The 24,964-nt window shown below is 47.7% G+C and overlaps 1 protein-coding gene across 7 annotated transcripts in view; it reads left to right on the top strand.

The window, feature by feature from the left end:
- Positions 1–3,428: 3,428 nt before the first annotated feature.
- The window catches only part of RNF220 (ring finger protein 220), a 225,369-nt gene continuing 203,833 nt past the window's right edge, over positions 3,429–24,964 (top strand). For 2 of the 7 annotated variants that reach the window (XM_061345005.1, XM_061345002.1), the window contains exons 1-2: positions 3,432–3,596; positions 10,010–10,750. In XM_061345005.1, the coding sequence (XP_061200989.1) occupies positions 10,126–10,750 (625 nt within the window). In that variant the 5' untranslated portion in view covers positions 3,432–3,596; positions 10,010–10,125. Of the gene's footprint in view, positions 3,597–4,353; positions 4,644–10,009; positions 10,751–24,964 lie in introns of those variants that run through there. The other 5 variants (XM_061345004.1, XM_061344998.1, XM_061345000.1 and 2 more) reach the window with 5 other exon arrangements.

The following is a 24,964-nucleotide window of genomic DNA, read 5'->3' as shown; positions in this document are numbered from 1 at the left end:
TGCAAGGGATGTGTGGGTCTAGTGGAGGTGATAGAGCCAGTGACTTGATGTGGTCCCATACGTGCAGCATTTCTCAGGGTGTCGCGTTTGGGGACCCATAGCATCACAACAAGGCAGCTCCCAACAAATGCAACGCGCTGTCATGGGGTCCCAGGGTGCTGCTGGTATATGTGCAGTGCAGTTTTCCACCATGCTTTCTACAGCTGCTGCTAACATTTATCATATTTCTCAATCTTATTTTATAAGATAGCAGTGAGAGGACATAGTGATGAGTGAGGGGGGTTCTTGATTTGAGAACTGTGCAGTGGTATTGTAAGAATCCAGCAAGCTTCCAGTCGAGGCACTGTCCCTGAAGGAATTTACATGTACACTTGACTTTATGCACTATTGGTAATCCTATTGAAATCCATATGCATAAAGTTAACTGCATCTAATCAACTCTGTAGGGTGAGGATTGTATATGTTAATTTAATTTAGATTTCAGTATTTAGAACAATGAGAAGGTACAGCTGTAGCTGTACCTTGTGATAGCCTATAACAACCTCAAATGTTGTTTTAATACTAAGAGGGAAAAGAAATACGAAAGAAATGAAGGTTTCTCCTATTGCTCTTAGAGATGAGCAGTGCACCCAAAGTTAAATCAGATGTTCAAAGTTATTTTAGGGTCCAAATTATCAGTGTAGAGTATATTTCAGTGGAAATTTTTCCTATGGGCCTCTGTGCATATCACAGCTCCGTAGTGGTGCAGGAGTCCATGTTTATGGATCCATTTCCAGGATCAAAACCCTCATTAGTAATACAGATTAATGGTAATTACCAGTATAAATAACTTGAGTGTATCTTCTCATTTTCCTCTGAAGACATTGCTCACAGAAGCTAGCTGAATACCAGACTTGTTCCCTGAACCCAAACTGTATTAAGTTCTTGTGTGACGGTGTCATAACATAAAGTTAAATAAAGCTGCATAAATTCTTTTTCAAGCCTCAAAGCATAGAGCTTGATTCTCAGCTCGCATAAATCAGACACCGGATTCAGATCCCTTTTTCCATACTAAGGAGCTGGAAAAAAAAAAAAAAAAGATAAAAAAATTGCTTTTTGGCTAAGAACAAAAAAAATAAAAGAAGTTTGAATCTGAGGGATCATTTTTCATGATGTTGTAAGTACTGAAAATACAGCTTTATAATAAGAGCACTTGTTTAACCAGGATTCTGGTTAAAGCTGTAGCACCAGCTGGGCTGTGGTTGAATGTTTTCCTCAAGATCCTTGGGAAACAATGGTTGGGGTTTAATATGGCTTCCTGAAGTGTGTCAGAACACTGATGTTGTTTAAAATAGGGCTCATCTCTACTATCCTATGGATCGTTTATACCACCCTATGAAATATTATTATGGGAAGTCCTCAGCTGGTTGGTACTGTTGGCACAGAGCATGCTGGAGGCCCTGGAAACGTGTGTGATGCCCATTAATCTGGTGTCCCCACACAACTCATCATGACTCGTGCGTTGGGGCACATCTGTATATGCAGCCTGTGGGGCAGCTGTTTCCAAAGATGTGTTAGAAATGACCAATGCCCCCAAAATCTTAACTCTGGTTAGTCAAGGGGTAACTGGAGGATGTTACTCATGAGCAGAACATATGCCCAGTAAAGTTTGCTCACAGTTGTGAGAGACTTTTACCTGGAATATTGAAATGCCAGCTTTTACACGAAGCAGGAAAGGAACCCAGGCTCCTCATCCCACATTTACCACCATGACATGGCTGATCCGTGGCAGAAGGCAGAAGGCTGCCTGCCCTGCCACCGCTCTTGCTCCCACACGTGATGTGCAGGGAAGCTGTGATGGAGCAGAAGCCTTGAAGGGCAAGAAGCATGCTCTTGTGGTTTGGTGTCATCAGCCTCTGCATGGCTGAGCTGCAGGACAGAGCAGGGAACAGAGCTGCTGGTAGCTATGTAAAGAAAGTACAGGAAGCTCCTTCACCCAGGTGCTTTCCTGAGCTGAGGAGTTTGAAATGCCACGTTGTTTTATGTTGAAATTTAAGTGTGAAAATAAAGAAAGCAGCTTGTTTTGGGGGGTTTGGGCTACATTTACTGCCATTGCCAAAGATTTTACTATTCACGAGACATGCAGGCACCCTGACTGCCTAACACCCATCTCTGAAGTGTTGTAGAAAGTATGAGCTTTAACCCACCAGAGAAGCAAACCACTGTGGTCTTCACAGTGCACCCAGATAAGGCCTGCAGCCATGTTTGTTACTGTGCCTGTGGACACTTTTATAGGGGTTGGCGTGTTCAGTGATCCCACGGATTAACAGGCAAACCCAGCCCATATTCTTTAGTGATGAGTCACTGCTTTCACAGAAGTTGTTGGATGACATAAGCACATAATCCCTCTTACTCTCACACACACATATAGGATGTAGCCTAAGTGGTTGATGATGCTGATGGAGAGGACTTCTGTCAATGTGTGTTGCACTGCATGGTCCTATTTTGCAAATGCCAATGCAGAGTTAGATAAAAGCCAAGAAATGCTGCCCATCCTCTGTTTTAAAGAACAACCTGAAATTATTTAGCGGTTGAAGAAACAAAACAAAGCAGTTCCCTCCCGGGTGGAATAAATCAGTCTTTTGGTTCAATCCCGAACAAACAATAAGACAAGTGTTTCATCTGAGCCCTCATCTAAAACTGGCTCTTCCATTTCCTACAATGCTCAGTTTTTGCTCAGGACAGTCCCATGGCTGGCAGGGCAGTTGGCTGTGGCCGAGGTGGTGTGTGTGTGCGGGTGGGTTTGTGCAGGGCTGTGACATGAATCCAGGAAACATTAAAATAGCAATGTGCGTGCTGTGCGTGCTGCAGCTGGGGAAACACTGAGAGGGTGAATTCCCTAATTTGCTCTCCAGCTTTGCTGCCATGGTCTGAGGTGAATTTGGGGATGGTCTTAGGTCTGCCCATCCCTGGGTACCCTGGTATGAGTGCCAGGAGATGCAGTGGGGTGCCTGGGGGGGACTGTATGAACATCTCACAGGTACCGGGTGACCCGAGACCGGAGGGGTGCAGGGGTGCCCCGGGGGGTGTTCTGTCACCCGGGGGACCCTTCAGCATCCCGCTGCAATTCGGGAGGGAGCTGCGCAGCGGAAAATGTGACCCAGTGGCAGGAACTAAGGGCGGTGCGGTGGGGCTGGGGGGGAAGAGGCGTCTCTGGGAGGGCAGCAGCCCCCCGACACCCCGTTTGGACAACTCCAGGGCTGTGCTTGGTGGCCGGGCGGCGGGTGCACGCCCGGTCCGCGGTCCTGGACTGCATTTCCCATACTGCCCGAGTGCCCTAATGTATGCACTGCTCAGCCTGGCTCCGTGTGCGAGTGTGTGTGTGCGTGTGTATGTGTGTGCGTGTGTGTGTGCAGCCAGGAGTCCCTCGGAGAGTGGAGGCTCATTCACTGATGAGAGCCGGCACTGAGAGGCAGCACTGCTCCTTCCCTCGCACCCCCGGCGCCTCCCGCTCTGCTTCATGCGAGCCGCGGGCGCGCAGCGGGGCCAGCACGCCCGGGACTCCCCAGCTCCCCGCACGCCGCCAGCTCCGCGCAGCGCCCGCCGGCAGCCGCACCGTGAGTACCGGCCACCGGGGCCGCCCGGCCACACGCAAACTTTGCAGGGCAAGTTTCTCCCCCCTCCTTTCCTTTCCCTTCCCTCCCTCTTACCTCCACCCCAGCCCCCCGCGCCCTTTCCCGCTGCCCAGCCCCGGGGAAGCCGGGCAGCGAGGCAGCGGCGGCGGGGAGCCGCGCCGGCCGCGGGGAGGGCCGGGTGGGTGTGGATCGGCATGATAGTGCCGAGGGGAAAGGCACATAAAGGGCCCCCCCCCGGACCCTCGGCGAGCCCCGAGCTGCCCCGATCCCTCCCCCCCAACCTCACGGTGCCTTTCCGGGGGGACCGGTCGCCACCAGGGATCAGGTGCCGGGGGGCCCGGCCGGACCCAGGGCCCGGCGCACAGCCCTCGCTCCGAAACAGACACTATTTCTTTAACTCTTTTTCCATACACCCCCACCCCCCCCACACACCCCCCCCCCCCTCTCCGAGCTCATTTTCCCGACGGGGCAAACCGGCGAGTTATTTCCTCGCTTCCCCCCGCGGCGCCCAGGACCTCGCTCTCTCCACGGTCGCTCTGGGCAGCGACAATTCCATTTCCCAGCGGCTGCGAAACAAAAACTTTTCTATTTTTCCGAAGGAAATAAGCGGATCCACAAACCTCGGCGCCTTGCTTGTGTTTTCATTTTTTTCCCCTATTTTTTTTTTCCTTGCAAATACCCAAATAAGGCTTTTATTTTTCAATCAGGGTCTCTGAAAGAAAAAAAAAGAAAACCCCTTCCAGGGTTTCTGTTTGCTCAGGAACCCCCGAACAACCGGTAAATTCATTTACTCCGAAGCTTTCGTTTTTTGCAAGCGCGCAGTCCCCGTGTGAACTTTAGTTTTAAGCCGTACCGAAAATGCGCGATCCCCGCTCGAAGACCGAATGAGTTTTTATTTCGAAACTCACGCTGGTAAAGCCGCCGCTTTAGCTTAATTTTGGCCGAGGCTGAAGTTTGGCCAACATCCTCGCCCCTCCTCGGGTCCTTCATCCCCAAAAGATTGCCGCCCTTGCCCCCGACTGCTTTCAGGTAGGAACCGGCCGCCTGGATTTCGCTCGCACGCGGTGTCGTTCTGGTTTTATTATTGCAGATAAAACAAAAGGTAGAGAGGAGGTTTAAATTGTCAGCGTTATTCAACGAATGAGCTAAAATTGCTCCACATGTGAAGGCGTAGCTTGGGAAGCCAGAAGAGGTGAAAGGAATTATCCTTGTTTTCGCTTTAGGTCCTTTAGAAAACTTTCTGGATCATCCAGCGATGCGATCGAGAAATCGCAGGATTTTCTTTCTTTTAACCAACAACCCCAGCTCTAGACCAGGGAAGTCTGTAAATAGGTTGGAAGCATGGAAAATAATTCTTCACCTTCAGATCTAAATACATAAAAACCATCTGGTTGACCACAATGAAATCATTAGGAACTGTCTACTTAAAGAGTTGTATTGAATGCTTATCCTTCCACACAGGAAATGTGTATGGTAAGTGATTGTTGCAATAAATCCAAACAACTCTGGTAATCTTTGCGTTTGATGATCTTTGTGACTTGGGGGTTTAAGGAGGAGGAAAAAGTGTGTGTGTGTTGGGGGGGGGGGTAAGGGGGAAAGCGCTTCCCGGGCTGTGCGGACCGGACCGGACCGGACCCGGGACCCCCCTCCCGCTTCCCTTCCCGGGAGCGCACAGTTCCAGAGGCGGCAGGAGAGGAGCAGCCCCGGCGGGGAGCGGGGCTTCTCCGGGCTGAGCCGAGCCCTCGGCCGGGCCGTACCGAACCGTGCCCGCCGCCCCGGCCTCGCCAGACACCTGTTTAATTTACCGGCGGGCACAGCGGAGCGGCGGGCTCCAACCGGGGCTCACCCCTTCTGCTTCTGTTTTATTGGGGTTTATTTAACACCCCCCGACCCGACCCGCTCCGGGCGGGGGGAGAAGGATCAGCGGCAGGAGGCGAAGGTGCCAGCCCGGTTGGCCGAGGCGGCCGCTGCCGGAGGGGCCGCTGACCGGTTCCGGAGCCCGGTGCCGGTGCCTGCCGGAGCGGGGCTTCCCTCGGGGCGACACCGCCCGCTATTTTCGTTCGGGTTCCGCCAAGTTGGCAGCGCGGCCGGGGCGCGGCGGCCGATAGAGCCCCGGTACCGGCGTATTTTATAATCCCCTATCCGGTAGGGCATTATTTTTATTTCTTTCCCTTTTTTTTCACCCTCTTCCCAACCCCCAGCGCTTCCCCCCCCTGCAGCCCGACACCGCCTCTCCCTCTCCGCCGGGGGCTTTTTTCATCCCCTTTTTAATTCTTAAAATTATATATTTATATATATATACATTTTAAGAAGTTTATAGCAAAACACCAGCCGGAGCGCAGAGCGGGACGAGGGGACAGAGGCCGGGCTGCCCTGCCCGGGGCCGGAGCTCCGGCCGTCCCCACCGCCTGCTCCTCCGCTCCCCGCTCTCCTATGTAGTGTTTTGTTTTCTTCATTTCCCCTTACACCGGTTTTCACAGCAGCTGCCCGGGTGTGCGGCTGCACTTGGCGTATTTCGCACGTTGGGGTGTGGGGGGGGAAGGGAAAATAATAACAAAAATTAACTGTTTTTCCTTTGTATCTTAATCCGGTGATGAGAGCTCTCCTTTGTTGGCTTTCGAGCTTGCATTTGTTTTATTTATTATAAGGAAATCCAGTTTGGTTCAAATATATAATCCATTTGAGCACTTAAATCCCCAAACAGCTGGCATTATTTTGTTTTATAATCTTTGGCTTTTCTGCGCAGAGCATATTTCTAAATTCCTACTTGACATTTATGGGGAAAAGAAGTTTTTAATGTAAATGGATATTGTGATTTTTTTTTTCCTGGATCTTTCCTAATTTACATGCAGCACCGATTTTCCTGGATTTCCTATTGTTTTGGGTTGCCTTTTTTTTTTTTCCTATAGCTTGTTAATTTTTATTTTTTATATTTTTTTTTTTACCCCAAGGAAACTTTGTTTCTGGAGGGGGAAAAAATGTTAATTTGCCCCATTATTTTAATCTCTGGCATTTGGAAATGGTTGAGAGACCGCAAAAATGCAACCTGTTGTAGAAACCAGAGTGGTGCATTTTATTTATTTTAATCGATAGCAGAGAGGTGATTTAGTAATAGGAACTCCGAGTAACGTTTTAGTAAGAGCTTTGCAGATCCGGTGGCAGCGTCTGGGGTGCGCATGTGTTTTGCCTGGGTGCCTGTTTCTTTGCGGGCTGATTAGCGACTGGTTTTTACGCTTCTAACCAGTGGTCACTGCTGTTTTCTCCACTTACTGCGTGCTTGTGATGCCTCCTAAATCCAGCTCCCTCATGGCTTCTCCTACTTTTGTTAGACTTTCCTCTTAACTAATTCAGCCCAGTGCTGCGACCCTCGTAAGCAGAGGAGCCACAACTGAGCCAGTGATAACTGATTACAACTTGTTCCTTGGTGAGAGATTTTCCCCCCCCTCATGGTTCAGAGCTAAGGGCTGTTGATTCAATCTGTCTTGATTGTGGCGTGCTTAGCCTTGTTCTTGGCAACACACACGATTACACAGGTAATTTGTGTACACCTTAAACAGGGTAGCTCTGAAACCCAATAACTATACAAATAGGAAGCTGTGAAAAAAACAATAGGAATTAAAAAAATCAGAGTTTGTTTTCAGCCTGTCCGTCTAACCTTCGTACTTGGCAGACAGTTTATGCACCTTCCTCGATTGATCTCCACTCCCTTCCCTCTACTCCTTGTTTGGTTAATTCAACAAAGACTTTTTGCAATCTGTTTGGAGTTTGTCTGATGCGGTGGAAAAGTAGCTGCTGATTTATTTGGTTGCTTTTCGATTTCTGTCTCCAGCCCGTCTTTTCTCCTCCTTTCAGCGGGGATGTCAGCTGTTATTACTTCCTATTGATCCCTTTGCAAAGTGAGAAGTGAACTAAAATTAATGTCAATTCCACTGCCCGGATCAATAGCTGGAGTTATTTTAATCTGGATTTGCACGAGGTGCTAAATTAAAAAAAATCAGCATAGAGGCAGAAAAGTAGCAGTTCCTCCCTCCACCTGTGCCCACCGCCTCCCCGGCCCCCAAATGTTCCCTCCAGCTGATTACCCCGCAATCCATGTTTTCTTAATTAAGGAGGTCAGTTAGTTTCCTTATTTTGGGGTTCTGTATTTAAATCTATGACATTTTGACATTGGGAGTGTATTAACGATAGATTTTCATAATGACTGGCCTGCTGCAGTGTAATCTGTCCCTGTTGCTGGGGGTTGGGGAGGTGCTGGGAGCGGGGGAGAACGAAAAAGGAAGTGGGAGCTGAAAAAAAATCAGATTTGGCCGGTTGAGATATTGTAATGTGTTGATTTATTCCTGGTGTAATGAAGTTTGCAAACGAAAAAGCGGCTGTAGTGATTCACAGCATCCTACAGGAGTGTCAAGTGTTGCGGCCAGATTACTAATTTATGAAATACATTTAACGTAATGGGGTGATAGCACAAGTAAAAATAGAAAAGGAGGCAGAGGTAGTTGCTGGTTTGTTGTTTTTTTTTCTTCTGGAAATCCATGTTTTCCCATGGTTGCTCAGTTGGGCTTCCATGCTAATGACTGTTTATTTCTGAGACTGGTGGCTTATCCACATGCATCTCTTTAGACATATAATTGTGCGTGTGTATGTATGTACTTACACGGCTGTGTAAGCCCCCAGCCACCCAGCTTTGCCAGTGGCTGCAGTTTCCTGACCTCCAGTTTTTGATCAGCCTGGCGTGAAGCAGCTGAGCGAGTGTGCCCAGGACTGCAGCACTGACCAGGATGCCCTTGGCATCCCTCTCTCTCCCTCTCCCCCCTCATTCCCCGTGGCAAGAACTAGACAGGAAAGTTATTTAAAATTTGGAAGAGAGCAAATCCGTTAATGCGAGATACATAATCTGGTAATTTAGCAATGATGTCTGTAGGGATGGGTGCCAAATGAGGAAGCAGAGAGATGATGTCCACTCATCTTCACAATTAATAACAGTCGCTGGAGTGGCTGGGTATAGGATGGGAGAGAGGAAATGTTATCACTGAACTGCATTAAAGCCACAGACTGGATTTCATACACTTTGTTAACCTAGGCTCCCTCATTCATGGAGTACAAAAGGAACTCCATTAGGGAGACACTCTTTCACTAAGTTTTATTTGAGATGTTTGACCCTCTGGATTTAAGAGGCACAATTTGTAACAGCTTTTTATTATTATATGATTTTTCTGGCCCTTTGAGCTCCAGCGGCTAGTATATTGGCTAGTATATTGTTTCAAAGTTATAGTCCTTGTATTTTAAGCTGGGCTGTGGGGCCTGAATGGCAGGCGGCGGAAGCTTAAAAGAAAAGACATGAGATTGATTGGGGGAGAAAATAACAACACAAAAAGCTGGAGCGCACTGGGGGAGACGCGGAAAGGAGCGTTTTCCCTTCTCTCACCCTGGGAGGGGGTGGTGGCTGGCTGGGTGGCTGCAGCCAACCCGGGAGGCTCAGCAAGATGCGAGGCAGAAATTTTGTTAACATTTTCCTCTAAATGTTAATGGCGCATCCAGGGCAGTTTACAAATCTACTTAAGAGTGAGTGCATTAGGAACTAAAATTACTGATCCATTCTCTCGTGTCCCCGACCCGAAAGGGAGACGCTTGCAGAGATCAGATGGCAGAAGCACCCATTATGATTTCAAATACTGTCAGAGATGCCAGGCATTTTACTGGGGATATCTCTTCTCCTTTGGCTACCAGGGACCACATACGCACATGTGGGTGTTTGTCTATTACACACATGCACTCATATGCAGTCACATTCCTACATTCCAACAGTGTGTGTATATATATATATATACACATAATGATATCAAGTACTGTGTGTGCAAGTACCTACCTGCCCATACATACTGTGAGAATGAGAGAAAATACGTGTGTCTTAGACATCGTGTACAGTATAACTACTTAACGCTGGCTTATGTGGGTAACTATGTGCAATAGATATTTTTATGGTGGTTACACACACACCCCCCGAAGCAAACAGTAGTGTGTGCATGTGTGGGCTTTCTGAAGTTTATTACACGTACATGCCTCCTTTGCCATATAAAATTGCAATTATAATTTGGAGTTACTATCTTAATTTTAGACTGAACCTTGTTTATTAGTGGGTTATTAAATCTGCATGTTATTATGTTTGGTTGTGCCTTTCATTCATCTGCACTGGATGATACCCTTTAACCTGGAGGGCCAGAGCTGATTCCAGTAGTGTGTGAAGTTGTCTATTGATTTTCTTGAATGAGAACAGTGGTGCGTCTCCGGCCAGTGGGTTGTAACACATGTGGCCACCCTGCTGCTGGAGCATCCCAGAGAGGGGAGTGCAGAAGCCTAACCGATTGTGTTTTCTTCTCTTTTCTGTTTCCTTGCAGTGTTCGGAGGGCGATGATGCTCCAGTAATTTTCCTCGCTCCATTCCCAGGCATCGCTTTGCTTTCCTTCCAGGGAAGATTGTTCCGCTTGTAATCCTGCTGACAAAAGAGACTCCGATGGACTTACACCGGGCCGCGTTCAAGATGGAGAACTCACCCTATCTCCCCAACCCACTGGCCTCCCCAGCACTGATGGTTCTTGCCTCCACTGCTGAAGCCAGCCGTGATGCTTCCATTCCCTGCCAGCAGCCAAGGCCTTTTGGGGTCCCTGTGTCAGCAGATAAGGACGTGCACATTCCCTTTACCAATGGCTCATATACTTTTGCCTCCATGTATCACCGGCAAGGTGGGGTGCCGGGAGCGTTCGCAAACCGTGACTTTCCTCCGTCCTTGCTTCACCTCCACCCCCAGTTTGCACCCCCCAACCTGGACTGCACCCCAATCAGTATGTTGAACCACAGCGGCGTTGGGGCTTTCCGCCCCTTTGCATCTACTGAGGACCGGGAGAGCTATCAGTCAGCTTTTACACCGGCCAAGCGCCTGAAGAACTGCCATGACACTGATTCACCCCATCTGCGCTTCTCCGACACCGATGGGAAGGAGTACGAGTTTGGCACGCAGCTCCCCTCCAGCTCCCCCGGCTCCCTCAAAGTTGATGAGACGGGGAAGAAGATCTTTGCCGTTTCTGGCCTCATTTCTGACCGGGAGACCTCATCCAGTCCGGAAGACCGAAGTGACAGATGTAAGTACCTCCATTGACTTGTTGGTTCTTCTTTAGTTGCACCTCGTTGAGATACTCAACAGGTGATTGTCCTGCAGTGCTGTGGTTCTTGCTGAAGGCAGAGAAAAACCAGCCTTTCCTGCCTGCCAAACGCAGCCACGCAGTGTTGCCTTGTCTCTTCTAAATGGACATTGGTAGATTTTAAGGTGAGATGCTCTTGAGGGAAACTTGTCTTCCAGCACACAGCTGGAGAGGCAATGTTGACCATGCAGAAAGCTGTCTGAGCCCCGAGTGTGAGGCTATAGATGCTGGTACATACATGTGTGTAAACAGGAATGCAGCTGGAGTGTGTAGCCAGAAACTTTCCCAGAGCTTGCAGGAAACATGTACCCCCTGCTTCCTCAGGTATTTCTTTCTGACCTTTTCTTCATGCACACTGTTCTTTACAGCAAATGCATCACCTTCAGGATTTGTGCCTCAGGTTAAGACAAAAGTACCTTTTCCTCTGGTTATCATAAGAATATTTCTGGCTGCCAAGCTCCCTCTTCGAGACATAAACCTGGATCCATCCTTACAATTCAATAAGCTGTTGCATCATGTGCTTTCTTGGAGTGTTTCCCCCTTTGGTGCCTGTTGAAAGGTGATGTGCCCTTTCGCACGGTGATTGGACTGAAGGAAACCAGTCTGCATGTTCACGACTGTAACTCCCCATCACCTTGTCCCTTGTGGTGTTGCCTATGCAGCGGGGCAGAGCTGTCCTTCAGGAAGGACAGGCTTCCAGATTTGCTGTGCTGGGAGGTGACCCATGGTGGGGAGTGGTCTGGGGGCAGTGGAGCGTGGTACCCTGAAGAAGAGCACTAACTTATGACTAGAGTTTTCCTGTAAACCCAGATGTGTAGACCGAGAAGCAAGTGGTTTGCTTTTCACGTGGGCTCCTTTGTTCTGTTGAGTTTTCTACCTAGAAAACAATTTTATTATTATTGTTATTATTATTACTATTTTTTCCCCAGCAAAAACCTGCTGCACCGTTCCTTCCTCTCCCTTTCAGTTGTGATTTTTCTTCTCCCCTTTATGATGCCGAAGAGAGTAATAGAGACATTGTGGCTCTCCCTCCCCTGTCGGCGCTGCTTCCTCAGGCTGTCTCCTTGAATTAGGCACTGTGCTAACTTACCGGCGCTAAAAGGCATCTGCCTAAACCCAGCGTACCTTTTCAATAAAAGTCATCATAAAATCAACCTGCCTTGTAAATCCATCGCTCTTTGGTTTTGAAATATGCTGCTTGTCTTTTATGTCAGCATTTGTGTGGGTAAGACGATTCCCACTGAAGGCAGAAGCTGTGTATTCCTTGCACTATGAATGCGAACTCTTATCTTTCCCCCCTCTCCTTCTGATCCACCCCTGACTGTGCTACTTTTTGTGCCATAAGCTCCTTTCATTGTTGAGCATTCCCTCTCCCTCCTTTTGGGTCCATAGGGATTCGGCTGGTGGGAGCACGTATGGATGTGTGTGTGTATAAGCTGGCAATATAATTATCCTGGGGGGAGGCAGGTGAGATGGCAAGGCTTAGAGACATCTTTGTCGATGCTCTTTCCCTTATCGATATAACCTGGCTGTGGAAATGAAGCTTGCTTGAAAGAATACTCTGGGAGATAGCCGTGGAGGAGTGGGTCCACTAGCTAAATTAATTTAGAGCGCATCAGCTGCTATGGATCTTGCTAGCAAAATCCTGTCAGATACCCCATTTAAAGAAGTAAATCTGTTAAATGAATTAGACTACATGGAGCGCAGCTGCGGATGGACAGACGTATCCACATCCACATCCACCGCTGTGCCAACAGTATGTGCTGAACGTGGGTCCTTGGGAGCAGGCGGGGCTCTGCACAGGAGCATGCAAGAGGCAGCACGGTGACACTGGCTCCCTGTGCCACCACCAGCCCTATGGCAGGGCACTTCATGGGGAGAGGAAGCAGGATAAAACTTTGCAGGCAGCATGGGGAAACTGGGGCAGAAGCGGGAGGTGTTTTGTTTTATTGTTTTCTTTCCTGTATGGTTAAATTTCTTTGAGGTGCTTTGCTGCACGGTAGGAGCCGGACAAATGCAATGTCCCCGATATTTCATCCACATTAAAATTCCTCCGTAACTACCAGGACAGTGTACACTGAATATGTCTGTTGGCTCTGTATCATATTCCCATCACATACAGACACTGCACCATGGAAACTTCGCTCCATTAACACGGCGAGTTTATTTGGTGTGTGCATACGCACGTATGGGTGTGTTTGCTGGAGGCCGGGAAAGCGAGCAGCAGAGCGTTTTAGAGGGATCCTAATGATCTTTGATGTTGACCATCAGAAAAGGAAAACTTCCGCAATAAGGAATTTGAGAGATCACGGTTTGCAGATGTAACTGTGATCCTGTTTTGCATTGACGTTTGCTTATGTGTTTTTGGAGTTTCCATGTAAATGCATACCTCGGGGGGGAGAAAGGGTTGTTGTTGCCTCTGAGAAGTTTGGTGGATTCCTGGTGTAATTGTTATATATAACCCTTTGTAAAATGCATTTACTTGTGCTCCTGGTGGAGAATTTGTTGCAGGTAGGTGACTGTAGCCTCTAGGCAAAAATGTGATGAGGTTTTTCTACAACTGAGAGCAAAAATGGTGAAATTGCCTCAGATCAGCAACACCTTTACATGTCTCATGGGTGCTGCTCAGATCTGTAGGGCTCCATCGTTCGGTTGTATTTTCTAGACTCCTGAAAGGGTTTGTATGACACGGAAGGTGAATTACTGTGATTGCTCTGCGTATTCTGTACCACTGCGCAAGAACCTGTTGTGAATAGCTCATTAAAACCTCTGTTTTACCCCATAGCTTAAAAGGTGATTTTCTAAGAAATTTGCCTTTTCCTTAAAAAAAAAAAAAAGGAATTCAATGCACTGAGTTTTAATTTTCCTGAAGAATATGATTACACTTGAGATACTTTGCAGCAAAAGAAGAATCCAAAGTCAGGCATTTTCATTTCAGGGGATGTTTGGAAGGTGCTGTATTTAGTCCTCTGCGTCGTGGGAGCAAACTCTCAGCCTGTTTTTCCATGAAGGGAGAGCACCATTTCTGGGGTGCAGCTGGGTGGAGCGATGCTTCTTGTCACTCAGCAAATTGGGCTGAGATGTCTGCATTGGGGTGAGCTGTCCCTTGCTGTAAAGTGCAGTCAGGACATCCAGCGCGGTGGAGTGTACAGGGACCATGTAGAAAAGCGGAGCCTTTCCAGCAAGCAGCAGACATACCATGTAGTGGATGGGCCCATTCCTTCAGATGCTTACAAATAATGCCATTTGTTAGAGTTCAGGGCTTCTTGTAAAGCATGTGTTAGAGACACCGGGAGACGTATTTTATGGGTTTCCTTTAATAAGCATGCAATTGCTGAGGTTCCTAGAAGGAGTGGAAATAAACGGCATGTTCCTTTCTGCAAAAGAGACCTATACCCCTGTTTTAAAAGCAGAGAAAATAAAAAAGATCCCTGGGTTTACTCCTTCCTTCTAATAAAATCCGTCCCAGTCTAATAAGATATTGTACCCAGTCACCACAGCACCATTTTCACATGAAGTGACAGGCAGAGGTTCATGCCAAAGCTGGGATCCCTTGGTGAAGAGCTGGATCTTGTCCAGCGGACACCTTTGCTCCTCCTGCAAGGCTGCCCATGCCCCCAACCCCCTTGCGCCGACAGAAGATGGTTTCCCATTGCTGTGTGCTGCTTGGTCTTCATCATGTGTTGACTGTGACTTCTTGGGGAGCACAGCCTGACATGTGAAGGTGACCCCCTACATCCCGGTTGCTGGTTCATCCTCTGGGCAGAGCCTGGCTTTTCTAACCTCAGTTCCCCTGCTACCACTGGCAGCTCTCTCCCTGCTCTTGGTGTGTCCTGGGGACGAGCAACTGAGTTGGGGAGAAGGCTGGGATCCCCACTTATCCCTTAGGACTGGTTGGGGTGATTCTATTAGCATTACTTTGATTATTATCTTTGATAATCATATTTAACCTTGGTTATCTGGACATGGACAGTTTGTGCTGCAATGGGTTTTCTCTCTGCAAGAGAGCTCTTTGTTCCACTGTAGGGCTTAAAAAAAACACCTCTAGCACAGAGTTAGTTTTCCTTTTGAAATAACTGCTTCATTATTGATTGAATGTAAATCACACTTCAGGTGATGAACATCAGGGCTATGATGACCACAGCTTGAAAGCCTGAATAACATAGCGCTTTGGAAATCAGGCTGAGAACTGTCTGTACAGTCATCCACCACTCAGATAAGTGTGTTTGTTGGGCTTTGTGTTTATGGGCTGGGACTTGTGTAGAGAGCTGTGTCTGTCTGTATGTCTATGTGCTGGGAGGGGAAAAGGGGTTTTTTCCTTATATTTTGTGTCAGAACAATGGGTTGGAGGGATACTCACACATGCAGAAATCCATATGTGCGCACATCCATCACTCTATGCCTCTTCCCACTAGGATGCACCACTTCCAAGCCTGGTAAAATTTGGGTGTAAAGCAAAGTGATGCTTTGCTGCTAATAATAATCAGCTGTGACCATGGGAAATTGCAAGCTTAACACTGCTTGTGAAGTAATGAAATAAATCAAGTGGAATGTTTGCTTTCCATCGTCAGTGCCCTGCGTGATGTAGGAGGAGAGAAGGAGCAACAGTAGATTTTTGGAAGGGGTTGGCAGGCAGATAGACAGTAATAGAGATGAGGGCCGTGCATCCATCCCTGTTGCACCACCGAAACCACACCATCCTCGTGGAGCTAGGTGTGCTGCCTGGAGGGAGGTCCTGGAGCAGGCAGCAGTTGCCTCCTTTTTCTGCTTTTCCAGCAACAACCTTCCTGCTCCCCCTGCAAACTGTTGCCGAGACTCCTTTCTGTGCTGTTTGGCTTAATTGTCTTGTCGGGATAAAGAAATGTTTGAACAGTTAAAGTGGGGAAGGGCTGGATGGGAGCAGCCCCTGCCGGCTGCGGGGCCATCTGGCCTGCCTTGGATCTGCCGGTCTCCAGTTTATATTTCTCTTTCTGTTATTTGGGGCTATCTGGCATACTCGGAATACCTAATCACCATGGTGAGAGGAGGGACGGGGCTGCCTCCCCCCACCGCCAGCCCCTCCGGCCTCCCCTTCCCATCAATTGTCATGCAGAGCCGGGCCGGGCGGCTGTTCTGCTCGCAGCCCTCATTTGCTCTCCTCGCCCGGCTCTGTCTCGGCAGAAGGATGGCTTTTAATTGATCGTTTCAGGGGGAGGAATGGGGCTGTTTTCTCCTCCAAAATGTTTCCCTGCGCAGCCGCTGCCATCCGGCCAGCTTTCGTGTCGTCTCAGCCATGCCAGCGATGCCTTGTGCCCTTTCTCTTCCTCTTTGCTCTCCCCGGGAGTTGATGTCAAGGCTCGTAACCACCGTCCTTGGAGCCCTAAGAAACACCAAAATGCTGTATTTATCCATCTCCTGCTGGAGAGATGGCCATGGGTGCAGTACATACGTGTCGCTCCGCATTTGCCTGGAGTGTCTGAACACTGGCACCAGGGTATTTATTGTACAATTGCATAGCAAACTCCCCACCTCACTCGGTATTTCCCATCAAAACCACGGCCCCCAAACCACCGGCCAAACCTTGCTTTTCGAGAAGGAATTAATCACATTAAATCTTCAGCCCCATCGATCACACTCCGCTGCTGTCACAAAATTGCAGCAGAAGGAGTGAAGGCAGACTCGGTGGCTGCTGTGCTGGGTTGAGGATCGGGAATCCTGACCTTGGGCATGGCTTGGAGTCACTGTTTCCCAGTCCCTAACTGGGGAATAGCAATACCTCCCTCACGGCTGCGTGTGCCGCTTTGATATCTTCTGACAGAAGACACTAGGCAAGGGCAAAGTATTAGTATTATTAATATAGTACAGTTAGTAGAATATTATGAACTATTATAAATCATTACTGCTAAACTACAGTTATTAAAGGAAATGACCAAAGTGCACTTTGCGAGCCAGGATCTCTGACAGTTAAAACATTGTTTTATTATTTTACTTGCTAGCTTGCAAAATTCAAGAGTGAGCAACAGTTTCCTGGTTGATCAGTGGCGATTGTGTAAGGAGTTGGGATAAGCAGGGGGAAATGGACGTGTATTCCAGAAGGGAGAGGATAAGCAATAGTGAAATGCTGTGATTTGTTTTCCTCTTTCTTTGATAATCTGAAGGTCTCGAAGGAAAGAGACATACTGAGACATGTGCGTAATCCTGCTCTGTACCAGTGAAAGTGTTCAAAGCAACAGGGTCTTGGAGTTTCTGGAATTCCCCCATGGAAAAAAATAGAAGTGAAGGTGTTTGGGAATTGTTGCTGGTTGTTATTTGTTGGATGTCATTGAGACAAGCCCCATTAAATGCTAGCAGCAGATTAATTTTTCCCCTCTTTGTTTGCCTTCCAAGGAGCAGAAAACAGGCATAATTATATTTTACGTGAGAGTGGAAGATTTCCTCTCATCTCTGTTTTCTGGCTAATATCTGCAGCTGTAAAATAAATTCCATTTGTGCATACATGGTGTTAGACTGAGGTAAATAACTGTCAGCCAAAATCTGCCTAACCTTAATCTGCATCAGGAGCACTATAGAGAACTGCACCCATTTGTATAATATTAAGCTTTATTTTTATTATGGATTTCTAATGCAAATTCATAGTGGGGGCAAAGTTGTTTTCTTTTAATACCATATTCCAAGCAAAGCAGCCATTGAAAGCAAATTGTGACAATTTTTATCCCGCAGTTCATGTCACTGGTGGTCTTTGATCACGTCAGTTTGCTTGATAGCCTATGAATTTTTCATCTGTTCTTCAGGATGGAGTAGCAGATTTGGGGACTTCTGAGGACATTTTTCAGCTATGCAAAGCAATTGGAATTCTTCGGCAATAATGGATTTCTATTTGGGAAATTTAATGTGGGATTGGATTCCTATTCAGCATCCTCTGGAAAAGAGCATGTGTAGTATCTGTAAATGTACATCTGTAATCTGCATGTGTCCTTCTCCCTTTTTATGTAACCTCACTGTTTGCCTCCTTGGCTCTGCTGGCCTGAGCAATCCTTGTGTATATGAACTTGCAGATTAGAGGCATTCAGGGCAAATTCATCACCTTGAATGCAGTTTTCTCTATGTTTTAATGCTGAAGTATTTTCCTGCTGCTCCTAGGGGATGGACAGGTTGGCAGTTTTCCTCTGGGACCTAGCCCTCAAGTCAGTGAAGGCTGAAGGAGTACTGTGGGGTTTGGTACTAAGTGTGTCTGTCCTCTTTGTCTTGTCATTTTAAAACACGGATGGTGGCTGTGGTAAACAGGGTGTTCTTTAGCCATCACTTTCTCTTCTCCTTCGACCCTTTATTGGTGTCTTGAATTGCAGCAGTACCCTGAACAACAGAAGAGGGAGAAAAGCAATGTTGGGCAGGAGTGAGGCAAAGAGAGTTTATTGTCCTAAATGCAGATAACACAGGAGGGAGTTCTGGTGGCAGTGAAACTGCTCCTTGAGTTCAGGTGTGGACACTTCCATTGTGTTTTTCCTCACCCGGGACATTGTTTCTAATGAGTATTGTTTTAAAACCTTCCTTTTTTGATAACTTGATGCTGAGACCTGCTTTCTGAATTGCAGAGCAAGAATGTGCTTTGTACCTTCTTGTGTGAACACCAGGCTGTTCTGTGAATACAGTGGGGAAAGTATCTCTGGATACCCCTAAAAGAAAGAGTTGGAAACTGAGTCATCGCTTTCCCCCAGCAGCACCAAATCTTAGTAACTGGCTCTCGACAGAGTAACGACATCAAGTTTTCAATCTGGTACAATCCTGCAGCTTTGCCTGTGCTTTGCAAACCTGTGATGCTGCAGCTCCAAGCAGGGTGAGGGCTGCAGGACATGTCCAGCTGCAGATGCCGGGCTTGCTGGCACAGCTGGATTCCCAAGCATGGGTTCCTTCTTTGGCAGGAAGGTGGCTCTTGGATGAAAACTGGAACAGAAAGCACTGGGGTGCCAGTCAGTGGGCGAGCGGCGTGCTGCAGGGGTGGGAGCTCCCCATGACAGCCTCACCAAATGCAATAGGATTTGAAAACAGAACAGAAAGTAAAACTCAAGGGACTGCCCTGATGGAACCATTTCTTCCTATTGGGTTTTTTGGTACTTTGATTCAAAGTAAGTCTTTTTAATTGAAAAGGACTCAAATTTTTCATCTGATTTTGATGTTGTTTCTCTGCACTTTAGGAAATAACTTGCAAAGCCATTTAGTATAGGAAATTGTCCATCCTGTAACATTCCTTGCTGTAAGGAGGAATAGGGTAATAATCCCTCATTACAGATAACGTGGTTTGGTAGTTCCACCAGCATGGGAAAAGACCTGGTACCAGACGACAGCTTTCCCTTCTCCTCAAACTTTGCTACTAATACTGAAAATTTCTTTTGGACTTTTCTGTCCTAGTCCTGTTTGGGGCAAGACTCCACAAAATTCCCTACTGGAGACCCCTGGCCAAGCCCCATATGGTGCAGAAGTCGATGCCAGGGTGCCTGTGGGTGAGCAGGGAGGAGGGCTTGCAGGACGAATGGCACCCTGGGTGAGTGAAAGCCTTATCAGGGTGGCCTGGCCATGCCACTGCAGAGCTGCAGAGCCACTCCGCACCCAGGCCAACCTTTGGCCCATGCAGGATAGAGGGAACCTTGTCTCCTTGTTTCTGTTTGCAATGCACACGATCCTGTAAGGTCCTGGCGGCTGCGAATGGGTGGAAAGTAATATCTTAGATGCTGGATATTAGTGTAGGTCACAGGGATCCAGGTCAAACACTGCAGCACTGTTGAGGCTGCAGAAGCTTGTTTCCTTCTCTTGTTTATTCTCCTCCTTGCAAACCAGTCTCACTTCCCATTACCAGTGCTATAGGTTGGAGGTAAACCTCCAGCAAAGTTCTTAGTCAGGGTGATGGCTTTTCCCTCCTGAGCGCTTGTCTTCAGCCTCCCTGAAGAGGCAGTTTGACCACTGGCCTTTTTTGTACTGGGGAGATGAAGGAGCAATCAGTGACCTGGGTAACCCTACATGGAGCACAGGCAGAAGAACTTAATGGTCACAATCAAAAAGGTGCCAGCCTGAGTGGATTCATACATCAGGAGGTGCCCCTTAGACACAAGGGGACAATGAGCAGCTAAACTCTTCCAACCCTGCTTCTCTGCCCTCAGTTTTGCACTTTGCTCCATGTAGAGGACTGTTGGAGTTGCTCCTGCAGTCTCTGCTCCTGGGGGCTGGTTGCCACTGTCTGTGCTGCTCCTTCCTTTGTGCATGTTTGGGTTCACTCACAGAAGTGTTGCTCTCAAAGAGCTGCTCTCGCTACGGAAGATGCATGGTGATCAGCAGCCTGCCTTCACTCAACATTTGGGACTAAAAACTTCAGGGGAAGCTGTGCTGAAGGCGCCTGGAGATTCAGTAGTGGGGAAGCAGGGAGTCTGCAGACCAGACATGTAATGTCAGCAAGAGGTCTTTGAAACTGTGTGAAGTAGAAAAGCACTACAAGTTATTTCTGTCTTAATTTGGCCAATGTGTTGTGTCCGGTTCCATGTTTGGTCCAGGACTGAAATAAGTATGATGCTATTTGGATCAGGACTGGCATACACTGGAAAAAATCTCTGTCTCCATTAGCCAGAAGCAATGTTCCCACCATCTCATTATTTTCCCCTCTTAAAATGAGAACAACACGTTAACTGTGGAAACAGAGGAGGATTGTTTTAGAGCAAGACAGAGCTGGGCAGAGAGAACTTGAATTGGCCTTGCTTGTACGTAACTGAGATGTTGTGGGTGTTGTAGCCTGGGAAAGCTGTGTATGGTGTGGTCCGGATCAGGACCCAGGTTTATGGCATACCTTAAGGAACAAAGGGCCTTAAACTAAAATAAATAACACTCCACTTTTGGTCATCTCTTCAGGAGCACTGTAAGAACCTGAGCCTCCCCTTGAGTATGTGCAACTCCCTCCAGGCGCCCACCCTGAGGAGCAGGCACAGCCTAGTGAAAGCTGGGGAAGGTTATGATGTCAATGAGAAACATCTGGGTCTGTGTTCTCCCAGATGTTGCCAGTGGTGTCTGGGTTGTTAGCTGCACCTGGGCAAAGAAGGAAAGGAAATCCCCGGGTGGTGGGATGGATTTTGCAGAGCCTGGGAGGAGAAGGCAGTTAGACACTACTTGCTGATAGTCCCTCTGCTATGTACTCAGGTGCCTCGCTGGCGCTCGGGTGATCCAGGACCCACGTTTTGTTGTCGCTAAGGAAATGTGTCACTGACTTGTCACATACCGATTATTTCACTTCTGTTGCACATTTGTAGCTCAACCTGTGTGGGGGTATTGAAGATGAAGGGCACATTTATTGGCAGAGTGGAGCGTGCCTTCTCCTCACAGCCAGGCATAGCAGGAAGAGGGAAGGGCTGCCTGGGCGAAGCTCTAAGCGTAGGTTGTGCTTGTTCTGTGGACTCTGTTGACCTTGCAGAAGCAGAGTCATTTCTCATTGCCTGTCTTTAAAGCAGGGGTTACAATATTCTTGTAGTACAGCTGCATGCTGAGGGTGGTGGTGTTCATGTTTCAGAAGTGCTCAGTCCTAAGGCAGTGGTTATAAACTTGGTACCCAGATGGTCGCACCAGGATTGAAAAGGCTGCAATGGGGAAAGGGATGGAGGCTTGTTTCATGAACATCATCACTGGGATTTTCTTCTGAAGAAAAGAGTGCCAGATATGCTTTTTTGGATGAAACTTGGATGAGCAGCTGGGAGCAGTGGCTAGGAACAGCAGAGAAAGAGCCGGGGGTGAAAAACTTGGAGTAAGGTAGATAAAAGTGAGAGATAAAAGGAATAATGCAGGGAAGGATGAGTAATCGACATTCCTGGAGTCCAAGCAAGGCTCTGGCTTCCTTCCTGAGCAGTAAAATAAAATTGAAAAAAAAAAATTCCTTTAGAACAACAAAACTCTGGACGCGCTGGTTTCCTTCCTGACAGGCCCAGCCTGGTGCTGTTTCGATGAGTCCTCATTGGCAACCAGGGCTGGTCTAAAGGCCAAAGGCAGAAACACCGGGGGGAAGGGAGAGGGATTTAACTCTTGGAGCTCTGCTGGAAAACCACAGCTTTGGTGGGTTCCTTTTACCATCACTGGAGCATGAAGAGTGTTCTTTGCAGCTCAGAGGTATGGGAGGTGGTTGGTGCGTCTACTCAGGCGTTTGGTCATAGTCAGATGTGGTAAAACAGAAGTGAGGTTCTTTTAATCCTGGTGGATAGAGTTTATTGGGCATGGTACAGCATGAAACAACAGCACCAGTGAGCGATGTGGGAACGGACTGGCAACTCTTAGTAGTAAGCCCTGACATGCTGATGTTGCCGTCTCAGGGATGCTCATTACACTCATAGCATCCAGTTTATAGTAAAGTGCTACTCCAGTGCCTTTCATTAGCATGCTTCCCAGCTGGGAAGGAGCTGCTGGGTGCATGAGAGCCTGTTGTGCCCCAGAAGGCTCTGGGCAGCTTGTGAGGAGCCAGGAGCTCGGGAGGGGAGGCTGTGTGTGTGCTAGACAGGTTGAATGGCTTGGGCAAAGCTTGTTTTGCAGCTAACTCTCTGAGGCTCGCCGCTCTCCGCAGGGTTCCCCTCTCTGAAAGGTCGAAGCTACTTCTTAATTCTCAGCAGCTGACAAAATATTTATTTTCAGGTACTTAAAATATTATAATGTGAAGTGGAGTCCAGGGCCCTGGCTGGAGCTGAGCTTTTGTACTCACAGCATCAGTGAAATGCCTTTTTCCTCCTGCAACTTGCCAACAAATGCTTGGAAAATAATTGTGGGACAGTCATCCCTTTAGTGAGCAGATCAAGAAGATTTGAGACTTGCCAGAGACTTTCAAAGGACAGGCCAAAGGTTCAAGTTGTTGCCAGTTCTATTTGTCTTAGCCTTTATACTTACTTTTGTGTCATTAATTTCGTCTAATGCCTGTGGGTAAAAGGCACCCAGCGGGCTGCTGCTTTTGCTGAGCTCTCTGGGTGTACTTGGACACCTCTCGGGAAATAAGCCCACCTTTTTGTCTAAGGAGAGAGATTAACCCCACCACAGCTGTAGCAGAAAGAGGCTTACCCACCGCAGGCTTGTGATAACCTGACATGGAGATGGCTGCGCTGGGGGAGCAGTACCCATGATCTGTTCATACCCTTTCTGCAGCCCTTTTTAAGTGGGTTTTTCAGGGAGGTGTGCATATGAAAGATGCTCCATTAGTGGTACTGTACCTATAGCACTTATACAGACCTACAGAAATAAGGTGCCACACCTGGACTTTGTGGAAGTTACTGAAATGAGGGCTCAGCAAGCAGAGGTGAGCAGAAACCAGGCATCCTGATGCCCCAGGTCCTGTTCCGGGCCTTGATGCTGGGTCTTCAGGAGAATAATGTATCTTTTGGGATGCTGGCAGATTGTTCTGTTGATTTTGGTAGACAGGGCATCTCTGTTGAGCTCTTTGTAAGGGCTGCCCTTGCTAGAGTAACAACTCTGTTGGCACTGTCCTCTCCTGTGGGCCATGCAGTAAGATAAGGAGGGAGAAGGCTGTTTTCTCAGCAGGATCCCTGCAGGCAGAGCTTCCCCGCCCTTCTCCTGTGCTCTTGTGCCGCATCCCATTGCTGCCTGCATCCTGACATCTGCTTTCCTACCCCTTCTGCCCCAGCGCAGCCGGCCGAGCACGTTAGTTTTTCAGCAGAAGTGTTGTAATAATGAGGCAGCTCGTCGGAGGGTTTAGCAGTACTTAACCAGATGTGAAAAGGCTCGTCCTGTGGTCCCCGCTCCCTCGCTGGGCTCCAGCCAGCTGCCTTTTCCCGCCTGCTCAGGTTGCCTAGAAAAGGCTCCTCTTGCCGCTCTTCTTATGTTAAACACTCATTTGTAAAGGAGAAGGAGGGAGGGTGGAAATCCTGAGGCTGTTTGGGAGAAGAGCAGCAAAGAATTAAAGCAGACACCTGCAGCGCTCGGGCTTGAGACTTCCACCATTAACTCTTCCCAGGGCAGCATCCTTTGGGCATGTGGACCTGGCAGGGCTGTGTGGCTGGATGCAAGGGCTGGGGAGGATGGTGTTGCTACCCGGGGCTCCTGATGGCTCCTTGTTATACATCATATCCATAATGATATATATATATAATAAATTCAATATATGAATAAAATGAAATCTCCATCTCCTCTGCCTCAGTTTCCCTCCCTGTGGGAATGATGCTGTTTCCCTGTCCACTGTGCTCTATAAGCATTTATGCACAAGGCAGTATTATTATCACTAATGTGGTTATAAACTGAGGTTGTAGTAAACCGTATTGTATGCCTAATCCATATTAATGGGAAAAAAATGTCGGAGACAGGATATTGGCCTGGATGACCCTTGGACTGAGTCATTCTGTCAATTCTTACACTTCTATGGTAGAGTTTTATAAATACACATTGATGCGGTATCTTAGGCTTAAAAAAATCCATGCACAACCTGTAGCTTTATAGTTAGAGGGAGAAAAGCCAGAAAAAGGGAGCAGACAAGATATAAAAATGGCAGTGTATTATGCTAGAACTTATTGAAAATCCCAATGCATCTTTTTTTTTGTGTGTAAATGGTAAATTCTTTCCTCTGTTCTGAATTTGCTTCTTAATGTGTGTCACGTACCGGAATAGCAGCATGGACTCAGTTGCAAATACGGTATGTGTTTTATTGTATTATACTGCATAGCAGAGTGAGGGTGTTGAATATTGCAGTCAGTTATATACAGCTGTAAATGGGAGCTACCTGCTGTTCTGTATACAGAGAGCTGCATATTTATTAGTAAATACCAGTCTAGGTAAAATAAAAATAAAACAGGAAGTTGTATTAAATACTTCAAGGTTTAAAACTAGTTCGCACCAAGCCCCTGGGATCCACTGCAGGGAACGGTCCTGCATTTTCCAGCATTAAGTCTTTTCCTTCTGATTTTTCTAGTTCTGTGCATTTGAAAGCCTCTGCTGCACTCTCCCGCTCATCTCTTTGTGGAATAATTCATAAGTGTTTCAAAGCAGGGGAAAGATTGGGTTTGGGGCCGGAGGAATTGCAGGTCAGCTCCTTCCTGTGTGTGTGTAGCTGCAGCTGGATATACTGGAGTAGCTCTGATGGGTGATGTACTGAGGACCTTTGGTTGTGTGCATGTGTGAGGACACAGCATCCCACAAGTGTGTGCACGTAGCACAGAGCCA

The sequence above is a fragment of the Neopsephotus bourkii genome, unplaced genomic scaffold (assembly GCF_033783945.1).
Source record: "Neopsephotus bourkii isolate Nb327-2 ecotype Australia unplaced genomic scaffold, CSIRO-AGI_Nbou_v1 NB_234, whole genome shotgun sequence".
NCBI lineage: Eukaryota > Metazoa > Chordata > Aves > Psittaciformes > Psittacidae > Neopsephotus > Neopsephotus bourkii.
The sequence above is the reverse complement of the archived record's forward strand: the minus strand, read 5'-3'. Positions and strand labels throughout refer to the sequence as shown.